The sequence below is a fragment of the Asterias rubens genome, chromosome 12 (genome assembly GCF_902459465.1).
Source record: "Asterias rubens chromosome 12, eAstRub1.3, whole genome shotgun sequence".
Lineage (NCBI taxonomy): Eukaryota > Metazoa > Echinodermata > Asteroidea > Forcipulatida > Asteriidae > Asterias > Asterias rubens.
In genome coordinates this window covers 6,640,536-6,656,246 of record NC_047073.1, presented here as the reverse complement: position 1 = coordinate 6,656,246, position 15,711 = coordinate 6,640,536, and the positions used below count along the sequence as shown (strand labels likewise).

At 36.9% G+C, this 15,711-nt stretch overlaps 1 protein-coding gene across 1 annotated transcript in view; it reads left to right on the top strand.

Moving 5' to 3' along the window:
* LOC117297408 (transitional endoplasmic reticulum ATPase) overlaps positions 1-15,072 on the top strand; it is a 28,616-nt gene extending 13,544 nt beyond the window's left edge. The window contains exons 10-17 of the mRNA XM_033780429.1: positions 1,473-1,637; positions 2,329-2,536; positions 4,304-4,431; positions 5,402-5,580; positions 6,740-6,869; positions 12,129-12,287; positions 12,678-12,835; positions 14,920-15,072. Of these exons, the coding sequence (XP_033636320.1) occupies positions 1,473-1,637; positions 2,329-2,536; positions 4,304-4,431; positions 5,402-5,580; positions 6,740-6,869; positions 12,129-12,287; positions 12,678-12,835; positions 14,920-15,034 (1,242 nt within the window). The 3' untranslated portion in view covers positions 15,035-15,072. The remainder of the gene's footprint in view (positions 1-1,472; positions 1,638-2,328; positions 2,537-4,303; positions 4,432-5,401; positions 5,581-6,739; positions 6,870-12,128; positions 12,288-12,677; positions 12,836-14,919) is intronic.
* Positions 15,073-15,711: the final 639 nt, after the last annotated feature.

Genomic DNA, 15,711 nt, shown 5'->3' with positions numbered 1-15,711 from the left:
ATGTCACTTTATTAATCAATAGTGTAACATTGAACTTGTGTAAATGATGTAGATTATGTTCTCCCTGGGAGTCCTACAATTTACAATTAACATACTTGCAATTTTATATATTTTCTTTAAATATAAAATATATCCCGCCTCGCTAGCTATGGAGACAACACTCACTCTCACCATCTGTAAGAAAGTGGTTGGTCAGTGTGCCTTTTAGGCCTGGGCGAATTATTCGAATATCCGGTTAATGGCGAATAGGTTTTCCTATCCGTAACCGCGAATGCCTTTTTTTTCTTAACCGGATATCCGCATAGGGCGCGAATAGCTATTTATAAACCGGATAGTTCTGTAATTACAACTAAGTAACCGGATATTCTTTTAATATCCGAATATCCGCGGACGTCGGGCGACAACTGATAGGAATGTTTTGTCTGAATCCTTATGAAACTTCTATTAAGACAGCATAAAACAGCATAAATTAAGTATTTAACTATGCTCACCTCTGTGAAGAGTTAAAACAATGACATTTCTGACGTAATTCGTTCAAAGATTACGAAAGTTTTCCTTCACGTAGAGTCAATCACGATCAAAAGAAAAAGCAAATTGCCATCTTTAAATTAGATCCGGTTTTTTTTATGAATGAACCGAGTGACACTGTCTATAACTAATATCAGTTTTTTATTTTTTATAAATGTATTTTTTATGAAGACTGAACTGTTCAGAGCCCATTAATTTGTTTGTTGTTAATTCTCTATTTGTTTAGCGCCTTGATCTAGTGTCTAGGATGTCTGTGCTTTATAAGAACTTTGTTTTATTTATTTATTTATTTATTTATTCTCCAACATTGCACCTCGTCTTTGGAACTAACTGCCGCTTGACCTCAGAACACAGAACAATCTTTTAATCTTCAAACGGCAGCTCAAAACTCACCTCTTAAAGGGTCTATGGAACTTTTGTAGGATAAAAATTACAATGTCCACAGATTTACACTAAACTTACACAGTTTGAAGATAATGATAGTAGAAAGCTTCCCTGAAAATATTACGTGCTGAGGTGCTGTAGTTTTGGGGAAATGAGTAAAACAATGTCATGAAAATAATTTTCGTCTCATAACACGAAAATTAGATCATTTACAAACGTATTTTCATGACATTGTTTTACTCATTTCTCAAAAACTACAGCACCTCAGTGAGTCATTAACATTTGAAGGGAAACAGGCATTTTAAACCCTGGACCTTTGACATTGCCTACTAGCACCCTTGAATGGCATTTTTTCAGAAACTGTACGCTTTGTAAGTGCTGTATATTATTAACAATTCTCTTTGTGCGTCTTGGGTGTCTTTGTTGACAGATATGTATGCGGAATAAATATATAATTATTGTATTATTATAATGTGACAGAAATTGTTTCCCCTCCTTTTGGAAACATATTTGATTTTCAATCAGCTTTGAGTGATACTTGAATGATGTTAATATTTCAGATTGCTAATGAGACTCATGGACATGTTGGCTCTGACCTGGCTGCCTTGTGCTCAGAAGCTGCACTGCAACAGATTCGTAACAAGATGGATTTGATTGACCTTGAAGAAGAGACAATAGATGCAGAGGTCATGGATTCTCTAGCTGTTAATATGAATGACTTCAGAGTGAGTGCATTTATATATATTTGGACCATGGTGTACTTTCTGAGAGGTCTTGTATTTTAAATGTTATCGTTGTATAGACAAAACTCATTAATACAGTCAATGCGGAGCATCAAATGATGGCCCCCCAAACACGTTGGTCTTCCATCGCAGGCCAGAGTCCCAGGACAAGGTGTACAAATAGGTGGTTTGTGGTCTGCTACAGGAACAGTGTCCTTGAGAGTATTGGCCCATAGCACCAGCCGGCTCACTGGCAGCTTACTATGTCCGAGGCAGTGACCTGCTAATCTCAGCCTGCTTGTCCTAATATTGGTGCGTACTCTTGGTAGTCCACAAAAAGCTTTGGCTAATTTGACTTTTGGTGTGGTTGGCTGGAAAATGAACAGATTGGACATTTAAATAAGCCACGGTGGGTGTTGCCCGGCGGGCCATCCTTGAACTAACAAATTTCACCCACACTCTGAGCAAAATATACTGTGTGCCCAGCACAGATTTCCCCCAGATTGCACTGATGGCCCTATATCTAAAATTTAATAATGGTGTTTAACCACTCACCCTACCCCTTGATGGACTCAATTGGATTGAGGGCCCACCACTAAAATTGGTGTAGCTACAACACTGTATATAAGTAACCTTCAGAGCTGCATTTTCAGGGGATGTATTTTAACATTTGATTTCAATTATTTGATTACAGTTTGCCCTTGGTAAGAGTAGTCCAAGTGCATTGCGTGAGACTGTGGTGGAGGTACCAACAGTAAACTGGACCGACATCGGTGGTCTGGAGAGTGTGAAGAGGGAGTTGCAGGAGTTAGTACAGTACCCTGTGGAACATCCAGATAAATTCCTCAAGTTTGGAATGACACCAAGCCGTGGAGTACTCTTCTACGGACCTCCAGGATGCGGTATGCTATCATTCATCAAGTTAACATTCTTGTAACCCTCCAATAGTTACTATCAGGTTTCCTGAGTAAATCGCACTAACAGGCCCAATTTCATGGCTCTGATTACCAAATTTTGCGCTTACCATCACCTTTCTCCGCTTATGTGCATACTGTGTAAGCGTAGAATGCCTAGTAATAAGAGTACGCATGCGCACAAGCCAGAATTCCCTGCTAACTCATTAAATACGTTTGATGAAGCACGGAATTCCTTGCTTCCGTAAGCGCCAATTATTTTCTTACGGTAACCAGAGCCATGAAGTTAGGCCCTGTTTCTACTAATAGAGTATAATGTTGAAATTGTCTTTTAACTGTTTATTCATTTGGAACTTTCAAAGTAAAGTAATTAATTAGAAAGTTGACTTGAGCTCCATTTGATGCAAGGTTTTCCTTATCCTGAGAAAGTTTTCTTTTTGATTGGTGACGTGTGTAAGATCAGCAGAAAGAGAACCTTAGCCTCTAGAGACTAGAAGGTGTCTCACAAACCTCTAACAACAGATTAACTTGAAATTGAGTCCAACAATTAAGGAGGATGGGGGATGGACATTTGTGATACTTTGTATAATTACTTAGCATTATGGTTGGAATTATGTTTGCATTCCTGCCTTAAAGGCGCTGGACACTATTGGTAACTACTCAAAATAATTGTTAGTATAAAAACTTACTTGGTAACAAGTAATGTGGAGCTGTTGATAGTATAAAACAATGTGAGAAACGGCTCCCTCTGAAGTAACATAGTTTTTGAGAAAGAAGTTATTTCTCATTAAAATGTTTGAATTGAATTTGAGACCTCAGCTGGAGTCCGGAATTGAAAGCACACAACTGGTGCGACAAGGGTGTTTTTTCTTCCATTATTCTCTAACAACTTTGACGACCAATTGAGTCAAAATTTTCACAGCTTTGTTATTTTATGAATATGTAGGGATACACTCAGTGAGAATACTAGTCTTTGACAATTACCAAACGTGTCCTGTGCAACACTGTATTACAAAGATAATGTGGAATTAGTGATGAATGTGCAGACTTGCCCCAGGGCAGAACTCCCCACTGTGTCTGCCCTGGCTTCCTTACCCTGCAGACAGAAAACAATGTGACGATGTTAGACAGATTATATAGCTTAACTGTTATTTAGTTGTGACATTACACATTAACAATAATAATTGTTAACATAAAAATTACTTGGTACGAGGAATAACATTCCGAGAAAGCAACAGTACCTTGTTCAAATATATGTTCTATGTAAATAAATGGGTCTCGTATTTCGAACATAGTTCTACGAACCTTGTAGAAATAAAAAGAGTGAGCACTTTGAGAGGCCACTTTGTGGTAAAGGGACATTTAACCTCAAATTGCATGTGGTATAAATTTCATGTGGTATCTCTATGAAGTTGTGAAGTCTCGGCTTTTCTGAAAAGAGGCCTATGTTAATATCATTAAACGAGAGGTTCCATTCCCATACTTAATTTCTCGTTAATACAATTGATACACCATCTTTGGTCTGGGACAGCTTAATTGAGTAGTCAACCTACATTACGTCACCGTGTCATCGTACACTTCTCAATTTGATGGTTGAGATACACCAAGTGAAAATACTGGTCTTTGACAATTACCAAAGGTGTCCAGTGCCTTTAATGTTGCAAAAGATCTTACAAGTGTCCAATTGATTATTCAGCTCTGTTTTTGTTTATGAAACCCACAAATAATCCATATTAAGTTTGATTGTATTTGTAGGTAAAACTCTCTTAGCCAAGGCTATTGCAAATGAATGCCAGGCCAACTTCATCTCAATCAAAGGACCAGAGCTTCTCACTATGTGGTTTGGAGAATCAGAAGCAAATGTCAGAGATGTTTTTGACAAGGTCAGTAATCGTTTGTTTTCTGGATGTTTTTTTACAAACAACGTTGAACAGTTTATTGTAGTTACAGCCATAAGTTACGGGTGAGAATATAGATGATGTGACCTGTGACATCACATGTTTACAAAAGAGCCACAGAGCCTGATCTTCCTACAGGCAAAATTTGTACACAGCCTAATGGGAGAAATCATAAAACCTTATATTTTATGGAGATTGCACTGTCTAATTCTTATCAGTTTTTAAAACGATAAAAGGGTGCATATCTCAAAATTGTCCAGCTTTTACTTTCATAATTCTTGGATTTATGTGGAAATTATGACACAAAATGTCAATTTTCCCAAATGACCTGTGCAGTATTGTGCCTGCCAGAATAGTAAAAGAAGGTACAAGGTCACACTTATTGTAAACAAGGTTCACATGGTCTATAAAATTGAAGGTAATGTTTATGTTTTTGTCTGATAAGTTAAGGGTGCTTCTTTGAAATATGGACCATTTAACAACCTCAAATGTATGATTAAACAAAATAGCTTGCACTAATGAAAATGTCAGGGTCCGAATTTCAGACTCACAAAATGGTCCATATTTCAAAGAAAATGCTTTAACTTGCTGATAAGTTTTGACAATTATACTAAACTTTAGGAGTTGATTATCTTTAAGAAAACTGTTTCAACCCAAGGAAAAAAAACATGTACTGTTTGTTCATCCCTTAGACATGTTAGACACCAATAGGTGACGTTTTCATTAAACAGGTTGTTTTCCCAGTATGGGTTATTTTCAGATTTTCAAAAAGGTCATAACTATTGAACCAAACATCACACAAGTGTGTAAGGTATGTCAAAATTAGGCTTGTTGTATGCTCTTTTCAGCTTTTTATAAAACCCAATAAGTTGATTTTCCCACTTGTGACTCATTTTCACAGAGCCCATCACATTTTTTCTTGTCGAACTAAATTGCTTTGTGTGTTTGTTTACAGGCCAGGCAAGCTGCCCCATGTGTGTTGTTTTTTGATGAGTTGGATTCCATAGCCAAATCCCGTGGTGGTAATACCGGTGATGCTGGTGGTGCCTCTGACCGTGTTATCAATCAAGTCTTGACAGAAATGGATGGTATGGGAGCTAAGAAGAATGTCTTCATCATTGGTGCAACCAACAGGTACCTTTTCCTGCTCTATGATCATTCCAAATACTTAAGGCCGAGTCACACTGCAACAATGACGATGAGGATCACGGCGCAAATATAACGCATTTCTATTGGTTGAATTGCTCCACGTAGAATACGCCCACGATCATTAAACCAATCAAGGGCGTGCATTGTTAACATACTCGTTTTCGTTCTCGTTCTCGTTATCGAGGCCTGTGTGACCGTGCCTTTGATCAGGCATATGGCAGTGGACACTTGGTAATTACTCGAAATAGCTATTAGCATAAAGCCTCACTTGGTAACAAGTAATGGGGAGAGGTTGGTAGTATAAAACATTGTGAGAAACGGCTCCCTCTAAAGTGGAGTAGTTTTAGAGAAAGAAGTAATTTTCCACAAATTTGATTTTGAGACTTCAGATTTAGAACTTGAGGTCTCAAAATCATGCATCAGAAAGCACACAACTCCGTGTGACAAAGGTGTTTTTCTTTCATTATTATCTCGCAACTTCGATGACCGATTGAGGTGAAATTTTCACAAGTTTGTTATTTTATGCATGTTGAGATACACCAAGTGAGAAGACTGGTCTTTGACAATTACCAAAAGTGTCCATTGTCTTTAATGGTTTATGGTTTATTTAAAAACATTTTTTTTTTAATGCGGTCCACTGACCGAATTGCATTTTGAATTTCAGCTTCGAAATTAATCCAAGGTACACAGAATAGGAATTAAACATTCTTCACAAAAGGTGAAATTTTGCCTGTGGGCATCAAAGTTGAACTTAAAAATTATTTGTTTCATGAACATTCATATAAAAGGACGTGGCCTCTGTTGCCCCTGGTCAGGGCCTTCATGCCCCATCAAAAGTTTCCCAAGCATTAATGACGATAAATCTCATTGTCTTATGGGTGATTAACTTGAGAAATAGTTATCAGACTCAAAGCCAACATTTGAACATTTAAATTATTTGTTTCACATTTTGGGGGGGGGGGGGGTGGGGGAGAAAGACTGGCAGACTTGTCCTTTATGAATTTACTGGCTGATGCTAAAATTACAAGCTTTGTTTTCCAAAGGAAAAGATACAGGTGTAATTACCATTATTGAATAAATATATGCAAAACAACAAACAGTAACTTTCGTGATTGAAAATGTTTTTTTTTTCATTTGTATTTAGGCCGGACATTATAGACCCAGCCATATTACGTCCGGGTCGATTGGATCAACTGATCTATATTCCTCTTCCTGATGAGCTGTCTCGCGTTTCAATCCTTAAAGCTAACCTCAGGAAGTCACCTGTATCCAAGGTACAATTTCTCCCACCTATATGTGTATAAATCCTATCGAACATGACATACCATTCAAATACCTGCCCTACAACACTGTACAACATGGAGTCAGTGAGCGTGTGTGTGTGCCAAAGAAATCAAACCAGGAGTGCTGTGTGCTTCATTGATGTACGTGGCCTGGCCATTTTTATATCAACAAAGGGGTTATTGTGGGCATCAAAGTTGGACTTAAAAATTATTTGTTTCACGAACGTTCATATAACAAGTGGTTATTGGATACGGTCTTATATCACTCTGATAGCTTTGAATAGACAGGCTTTTTTTTTGCTATGAAAGTCACCATCTTGGGGTGCAAACTGTATTCGCGTACAAACGCGTACATCAATTAAGCATGCAGCATTCCCGGTTTGATTTCTACGGCACATGCAGGCACACACATGCCCACAGACGCCATATTGTAGGGCAGATAATTAAACAGTGACATATTCAATATGTTCTATTGTGTATCAATCCTAATATCTAAGCTAAGTATGAAATCACAATGTAAATTACTATGGTGATATTGACAACTCATCTTAAGATGAATCTTACTGCTTTGTAAAATCGAATCCAATTGAGCAATTGAGAGCAGTTGGTAGTATAACACATTGAGGGAAACGGCTCCCTCTGAAGTAAAGTACATGTAGCTTTTGAAAAAGAGATTATTTTGCTTTAGGCCTTAAGCCTTTTATTATGAAAGCACACAAATTTCTGCAATAAGGGTGTTTTTTCTTTCATTATTCTCTTTAGACCAATTGAGTCTTAATTTTCACAGATTTGTTATTTTATGCATATGTTGGGATACACTCAGTGAGAATACTAGTCTTTGACAATTACCAAACGTGTCCTGTGCAACACTGCATTACAAAGATAATGTGGAATTAGTGATGAATGTGCAGACTTGCCCCAGGGCAGAACTCCCCACTGTGTCTGCCCTGGCTTCCTTACCCTGCAGACAGAAAACAATGCGACGGTGTTAGACTGATTATATAGCTGACATTACACATTAACAAAAGATGTCGGATGTTAAAGGCACTGGACACCGTTGGTAATTACTCAAATAATTGTTATCATAAAAACATACTTGGTAATGAGCAATGGAGAGCTGTTGGTAGTATATATATTCTGAGAAAGCAACAGTTCCTTGTTAACCAGAATACTGGTCTTTGACATTTACAAAAGGTGTCCAGTGACTTTAACAGTGCAAGATTGCATAATCTTTGATATATTTTGAAAAGGGAGACATTTAGGGACAACATCAGAACATTTCAGAATTTCCTATTGATTTTGAACTAATCTTTGCTTCAACTGTTGGTAGCTTTTTTCCTTACTTTATGGTGTGCACTTCACAGATTTACACACTACTTACATGGTACACAGATTGTAGTGATTGAACATTTCTCTTGAAATATTTTTGTCTGAAATTATACAGTTTTTGAGAAATTGGTGAAGCATTTAGTTTTCATCTTTCACGTCTGAAGTCATTGTTTTGAAGCAGTGAATACATTGATGTTTGGGGTTTTTTCCCCATTTTTAGCTGTTTCGCTGAAACAGCTCTTGTTATTGTTAAAGTTTTTAGCTGTTTCGTAGCGAAGCGCAGCGAAACAGCTCTTGTTTTTGTTAAAGTTTTTTTAATTATTTTTTTAGCTGTTTCGTAGCGAAGCGCAGCGAAGCGCAGCGAAACAGCTCTTGTTTTTGTTAAATTTTTTTTTATTATTAGCTGTTTCGTAGCGAAGCGCAGCGAAACAGCTAAGTGTCTAGCAAGGGTGGGCAGTTCAAAAAAATTATTGATGACGTCACAAATTGCAACAGCGCCTTCTAGCGGCAGGTTGAAAACTCGTCAAAATGGACTTTTTGAAGATGTGTGTGGTGAAGTTTTTTGTAATCACTTCAAATTTTACACACACGTTAACTGTCAGGCAGCCATCATATGTGTGAAGTTTCAGATCAATGACGTCATCGGGGGTCACGTGAAGCGGCCTTAAAGGTGCACTTTTTGAACTAATATAACTCCCTAAGTAACTATGCGATCATGTTGAAACTTAGTAGGTTGTTAGATATTGGCAAGCTTTCGTGAATTGTGAAATGACGTCATGATAACGTCATCACACGATTTTTTATGATTTTTTCTATTTTTGCACCTTTAACACATAAATTGCTATCTGAACATGGTATAATTCAAATTATTTTTTTAAATAGCCTGGATTAGTCATAACTGCTGTAAAAAAAATGAATAAATTTCAAATTAAGTGGAACAAAATTTAAAATTTTCTTAACGAAACAGCCTCTGCATTTGTGCACAAATGCAATTATGTCCAGTTGTTTTTTTAGCTGTTTCGTAGCGAAGCGCAGCGAAACAGCTCTTGTTTTTGTTAAAGTTTTTTTTATTATTATTATTTTTTTTTTTTTTATTTGTCTGATTCAGTACTCGCAATTTTTTGCATAGTTCCCAAAGAGCAATTGCAATGAAACTTTCAGGGATTGAAGGTTATGGTGCAATAATGATCCTAAAGCAAGGATGTCATGATGACGTCATCAGCGGTCACGTGACGTCATCTTAAAGGTGTTTTATGTTAAATGTTTGAAAATCTATATCAAATCAGCCAAACGAGACCGTAGGTTTCTGTTTGCGGGATGTGGTAGGGATAAATTAGGTCTTCATTTTGTTTCGTGTGCGTGACCTCACGTGACCTCTACTTCCGGTTGAAACGGGCAAAAAACGGAAGTGCCCTGTAACTCAAAAGTGGTAAAAGTTATGAAGTTGCTTTCCAAGGACGTAAGTGTCTAGCAAGGGTGGGCAGTTCAAAAAAAATATTGATGACGTCACAAATTGCAACAGCGCCCTCTAGCGGCAGGTTGAAAACTCGTCAAAATGGACTTTTTGAAGATGTGTGTGGTGAAGTTTTTTGTAATCACTTCAAATTTTACACACACGTTAACTGTCAGGCAGCCATCATATGTGTGAAGTTTCAGATCAATGACGTCATTGGGGGTCACGTGACGCGGCCTTAAAGGTGCACTTTTTGAACTAATATAACTCCCTAAGTGATTATGCGATCATGTTGAAACTTGGTAAGTTGTTGGATATTGACAAGTTCTTTAAAAATGTGAAATGACGTCATGATGACGTCATCAAATGATTTTTTATGATTTTTTCCATTTTTGCACCTTTAAATCATAAAATGCTATCCGAACATGGTATAATCCAAATTATTTTTTTTAATAGGCTGGATTGGTCATAACTACTTTTATGCAAAGAGAATTTCAAATTAAGTGGACAAAAATTGAAAATTTTCTTAACGAAACAGCTCTGCATTTGTGCACAAATGCAATCATGTCTAGTTTTTTTTTTTTTTTTTTTTTTTTTTTTTTTTTGTCTGATTCAGTACTCGCAATTTTTTGCATAGTTCCCAAGGAGCAATTGCAATGAAACTTTCAGGGATTGAAGGTTATGGTGCAATGATGATCCTAAAGCAAGGATGTCATGATGACGTCATCACCGGTCACATGACGTCATCTTAAAGGTGTATTATGTTAAATGTTTGAAAATTTATAATAAATCAGCCACAAGAGACCGTAGGTTTCTGTTTGCGGGATTGGGGAGGAGAAAATTAGGTCTTCATTTTGTTTCAAGTGCGTGAACTCACATGACCTCTACTTCCGGTCGAAACTGGAAGTGGCCCTCTAATTCAAAATTGGCAAAAGATATGAAGTTGCTTTTAACGATGTTAGTGCCTGTCAAGAGTGGGCAGTTCAAAAAAAATACTAATGACGTCACAAAATGCAACAGCGCCCTCTAGCGGTAGGTTGAAAACTCGTCAAAATGGACTTTTTGAAGATGTGTGTGGTGAAGTTTTTTATAATCGCTTCAAATTTTACACACACGTTAACTGTCAGGCAGCCATCATATGTGTGAAGTTTCAGATCAATGACGTCATCGGGGGTCACGTGACGCAGCCTTAAAGGTGCACTTTTTGAACTAATATTACTCCCTAAGTAATTATGCGATCATGTTGAAACTTGGTAGGTTGTTGGATATTGACAAGTTCTTGTGAAATGTGAAATGACGTCATGATGACGTCATCACATGATTTTTTATTATTTATTTCATTTTTGCACCTTTAAGTCATAAAATGCTATCTGAACATGGTGTAATCCAAATAATTTTTTTTATTTATGCCACATTGGGCAATTTGCTTTGAATACCCAACAAATTTAAAACTCAGTTGAGAAATTTGAATTTTTTTTTTACAAAACAGCTTAAAAAAAAAAATTAAAATATTTTTGTTTTGCCGCTAGAGGGCGCTGTTCATTTGTGAATGAGATCTTATGGGTGGATTGATATTAGTTTTAGACAGTGTCACTCAGTTCATTCATAAAAATAACCGGATCTAATTTAAAGATGGCGATTTGCTGTTTCTTTTGATCGTGATTGACTCTACGTGAAGGAAAACTTTCGTAATCTTTGAACAAATTACGTCAGAAATGCATTGTTTTAACTCTTCACGGAGGTGAGCATAGTTAAATACCTAATTTATGCTGTTTTATGTTGTCTTAATAGAAGTTTCATAAGGATTCAGACAAAATATTCCTATCAGTTGTCGCCCGACGTCCGCGGATATTCGGATATTAAAGAATATCCGGTTACTTGGTTGTAATTACAGAACTATCCGGCTTATAAATAGCTATTCGCGCCCTATGCGGATATCCGGTTAAGAAAAAAAAGGCATTCGCGGTTATGGATAGGAAAACCTATTCGCCATTAACCAGATATTCGAATAATTCGCCCAGGCCTAACAATAATCACTGCTCTCCTTGGGCAAATTAAAGACAGTGGACACAATTGGTTATTGTCGAAGACTAGCCTTCACAGTTCGTGTATCTCAACATATGCATAAAATAACAAACCTGTGAATATTTGAGCTCAATCGTTCGTCGAGTTGGTGAGATAATAATGAAAGGAAAAAACACCCTTGTCACACGAAGTTTTGTGCTTTCTGATGCTTGATTTCAAGACCTCAAATTCTAAACTTGAGGTCTTGAAATCAAATTCGTGGAAAATTACTTCTTTCTCAAAAACTACGTCACTTCAGAGGGAGCTGTTTCTCACAATGTTTTATACCATCAACCTCTCCCCATTACTCGTAATCAAGAAAGGTTTTATGATGATAATTATTTTAAGTAATTCCCAATAGTGTCCACTGCCTTTAAGTAGTTTCTTATTTTGTTTCTTGCCAGGATGTTGATTTGATTTATTTGGCTAAAGTAACCCATGGCTTCAGCGGTGCTGATCTGACTGAGATATGTCAGCGTGCCTGTAAACTAGCTATCCGTCAAAGTATTGAGATTGACATCCGTAAACAGAGAGAGCTTGCCGAAAACCCTGACCTGGACATGGTAAATTTTTATTTTGTATTGTTCGGGTTTTTTGGGTTTTTTTTTCTTTTTCGAAACTTGGAACAGATCCCATAACCCTGGGGAGGGTTATTTCAGTGTATTAAAAAAATAGCAACAGAAGTTGGAGGGAAAGCTTGGAGTGTTAACCTATAACAAAAACATTCATTGGTAAAGCCGTATCACACAGTTTAGTTTTCTTTTAAAAATCACACATCATGTTGAACTAGATTTTTCAGGAGACTTCTCAGGTCTGAAAAGAACTGTCCTACTTTTTGACTACTACCTGGGCGGAAGGTAGAAAATTGGCTGGGTCTACTACTTTAGCCTATTGGATCGTTTTTAACTACACTGGTCTCTTATTACTGTTTATATCTATTTAATGTGTTTCAGGAGACGGACGAAGATGATGCAGTTCCAGAGATTACCAAAGCACACTTTGTGGAAGCTATGAGGTTTGCCAGGCGATCCGTCAGTGACAATGACATTCGCAAATATGAAATGTTTGCACAGACATTGCAGCAGAGTAGAGGGTTTGGTGGTAGCTTCAGGTAAGTTCAAAAGTCAAATGGTACTCCAGTAATTATTCATTTTTGGGGGGTCAATTATTTGTCCAAAGTTCTTGTCATCTCTTGAAGTAAGTCTAAAGCTTAGTTCATACTTCCTGCGAATGCGATACAAACTTTTATGTCACAAATGTGCAACAAATAATTCGGAACAGTTGCCTTGTGCTCAACTTCTGTGAACATTCGCTGGGAGAAAAACCCTGTTACGTCAAAATTTGTTTCTGATTCGCAGGAAGTATGAACCAGGCTTCACACTTTTTTCTCTTGAGAATGGGGGAGGGGTGTGAAGATAATGGAAATTATTCTTCCGAGCCAAGCTTGCTAAGAGTCCATAAATCAGGCCTGTGAAATCTCCACTTTAAAGCGGATTTCCGCTCTTTTTAATTTTCCCAGTCCGCATTTTTCGTGGGTTCCGCTTTTTTTTCGTTCCTTATTTTTCTTGTGAGCTCCGCTTTTTTCCCATTCCATTTTTATCTTCTTTTTTTACATCCGAAATAGATCGTCAAGCAGCACGTACCTGGAATCGGGAAGCACTTTAATTGTGATTTGATTTGATTTTGACATAATGAGTCGGGGGCTAGACCCAGTAAAATGCTCCGTCGTCGTCTTTCATTGGAGCCGTTGTTGTTAATTTTTCGTTCAGCGCAATGTCTATTTTACATGTACTTCAATGTCATTATTCAATTGCACCAACAGAGGGCGCTTTACTAAAAAGCCAACACCTTGAGACAAGATTAGGCACACATAGTTTTCCCCCATGCGACGTCCGTACGTACGTTGTGTGTACAGTGTATTTTTTTTGCGACAAGTAATGCATAATATGGTATATATTTTTTGCGACAAGTAATGCATAATATGGCAGTCGACGACGAGGACTCATCGCGCTTGTGGATTTATTTCTAAAGGAATGCTACAAAAATATATTGAAAATGAGGATGACAACACAGTGTTACATGTAAGAATTGTGTCCTACTGTTTCTGTGAATGTGTTGTCTACGCTTCAGTTTTTAATTAAAGCCTTTTATTACGTTCGTAATTTTGGCCCAAAATCCGGACAACAATTTTCCGCTTTTTTGTTCATGACCCGCTCACAGACCTGCTAAATATTAGAAGAATAACTGTAGCTGAATCTGATTTAGTTTTAAAGCATTCCGTTTCACATTGTAATGAAAAGGATGGGCAAGATTAATCAAATCTATTAATATTCTTCCAGTTAAATGAAAAAGAAGAAAAAGATATTTAGCTGTTCTTTCTGAACGCTTTAAAATAGACTTTCAATTAAGTAATATTTAGATGAGTTTGTTATGTCTAAGAATTTGATGCTGGTATATTTTGTGTAAGTCTAAATGTATATTTTTATCGTCTCTTTGTGCCTATATTGCTCCTTATCTTCCAGTACGCACTAATCCACCAATCAGATGATCGAACTACTAGGGGGATAAAAACATACTGCTTCCTCTGTTTATATCCTATACTTCCTCTGTTTTTATTACACAGTGCGTATTGTGAATGTCAATGCATCACGCTCCCTATACATGCAAAAATTACATTCTAAACTTTGTGCGATGCGTCGCAAAATGACGCTCTGAAATTTTAAACTTTGCGCTGTGACGTATCCATGTTTCCTTGTGCAATTTTTAAATAATAATTATTCCCCTTTTTCTTTCAACTTCTCTCTATGTGTTTTTAACAAAGGCCTCCAGGCCACCGTTGTTAGGTTAACTGTTTTATTTCCTGGCATGTCACTGTGTTGATGGCTGTTCTGGGCCCAATTTCATAGAGCTGCTAAGCACGAAAATTTGCTTAGTATGAAATATCTTCCTTGATAAAAATAAGATTACCAACCACATTTCCATTTGTTGCATATTACTTGTTACTGGTATTCAACTGCTTATCCTGTTTTTATCAAGGCAAAAATTTCATGCAGCTTTATGAAATTGGGCCCTGGCTCTATTATACGTTCCTGTGTCATTCAGATTATTGTCTTGCTCTGCATTGTAGAGTGTCTTGTGTGTATGCCAAATGAATAATAATACTAATAATAATAATACTTGGCTTGTATTTGTCAGCTTTCCTGAGGAACAGGGACCAAGTGGAGGTCAAGCTCCAGGACCAGGCTCTGGATCGGGAAATGACCCAAGACTATATGCTGATGACAATGGAGATGATGATTTATACAGTTAATAACCATATGAATACCAACCCTTACACCAACCCTTACACCAACCCTGCTACCCACCAGGAGAATGCAGTACACGTAACACAAAACAAGTCTTTGCTGTTGTAAACAACTTTACACATCTTATCATATCATTTAGATGTAGCTATTGAAATTGAATCGCTTGTGCATACTAATGCATGTGATAAAGTCAAGCTTTATTGAATGTTTAAAAGAAATAATCACTTCATTATCGTTTGGTTTGTTTATGATACTGTTCATTACAAGCTAGATTATCTATAACTTAAGGGATCTGAAGATGCTGAGCTGTATTATTTGCAAATTAATGAAACAAATCACAAGGATTTGTTTAATTGGATCAAAACTTACTTAGTTTGTATGATGAGATACACACAGGCAATTTACTATTATTAAATAGTCGTCCATACAATGTTGATACAAAACAAATAATTATTCATTTTTATTTTTAAGAACATGTATCCCCCCCCCAAAAAAAAACCAAAAGGGTATAATTTAGTTCATATTTTATTAATTTGGTATTTCTCTCAGTTAATCTATTTGTGAAGAAATGTTATCTTAAGGCATTGTTTAATGAATGTCGCAAAACCAACACAACCATATGAAAATGATACCATCCAAAATGTTACTATTCCAAGAAAACATGGAATGAATGTGAACTCAA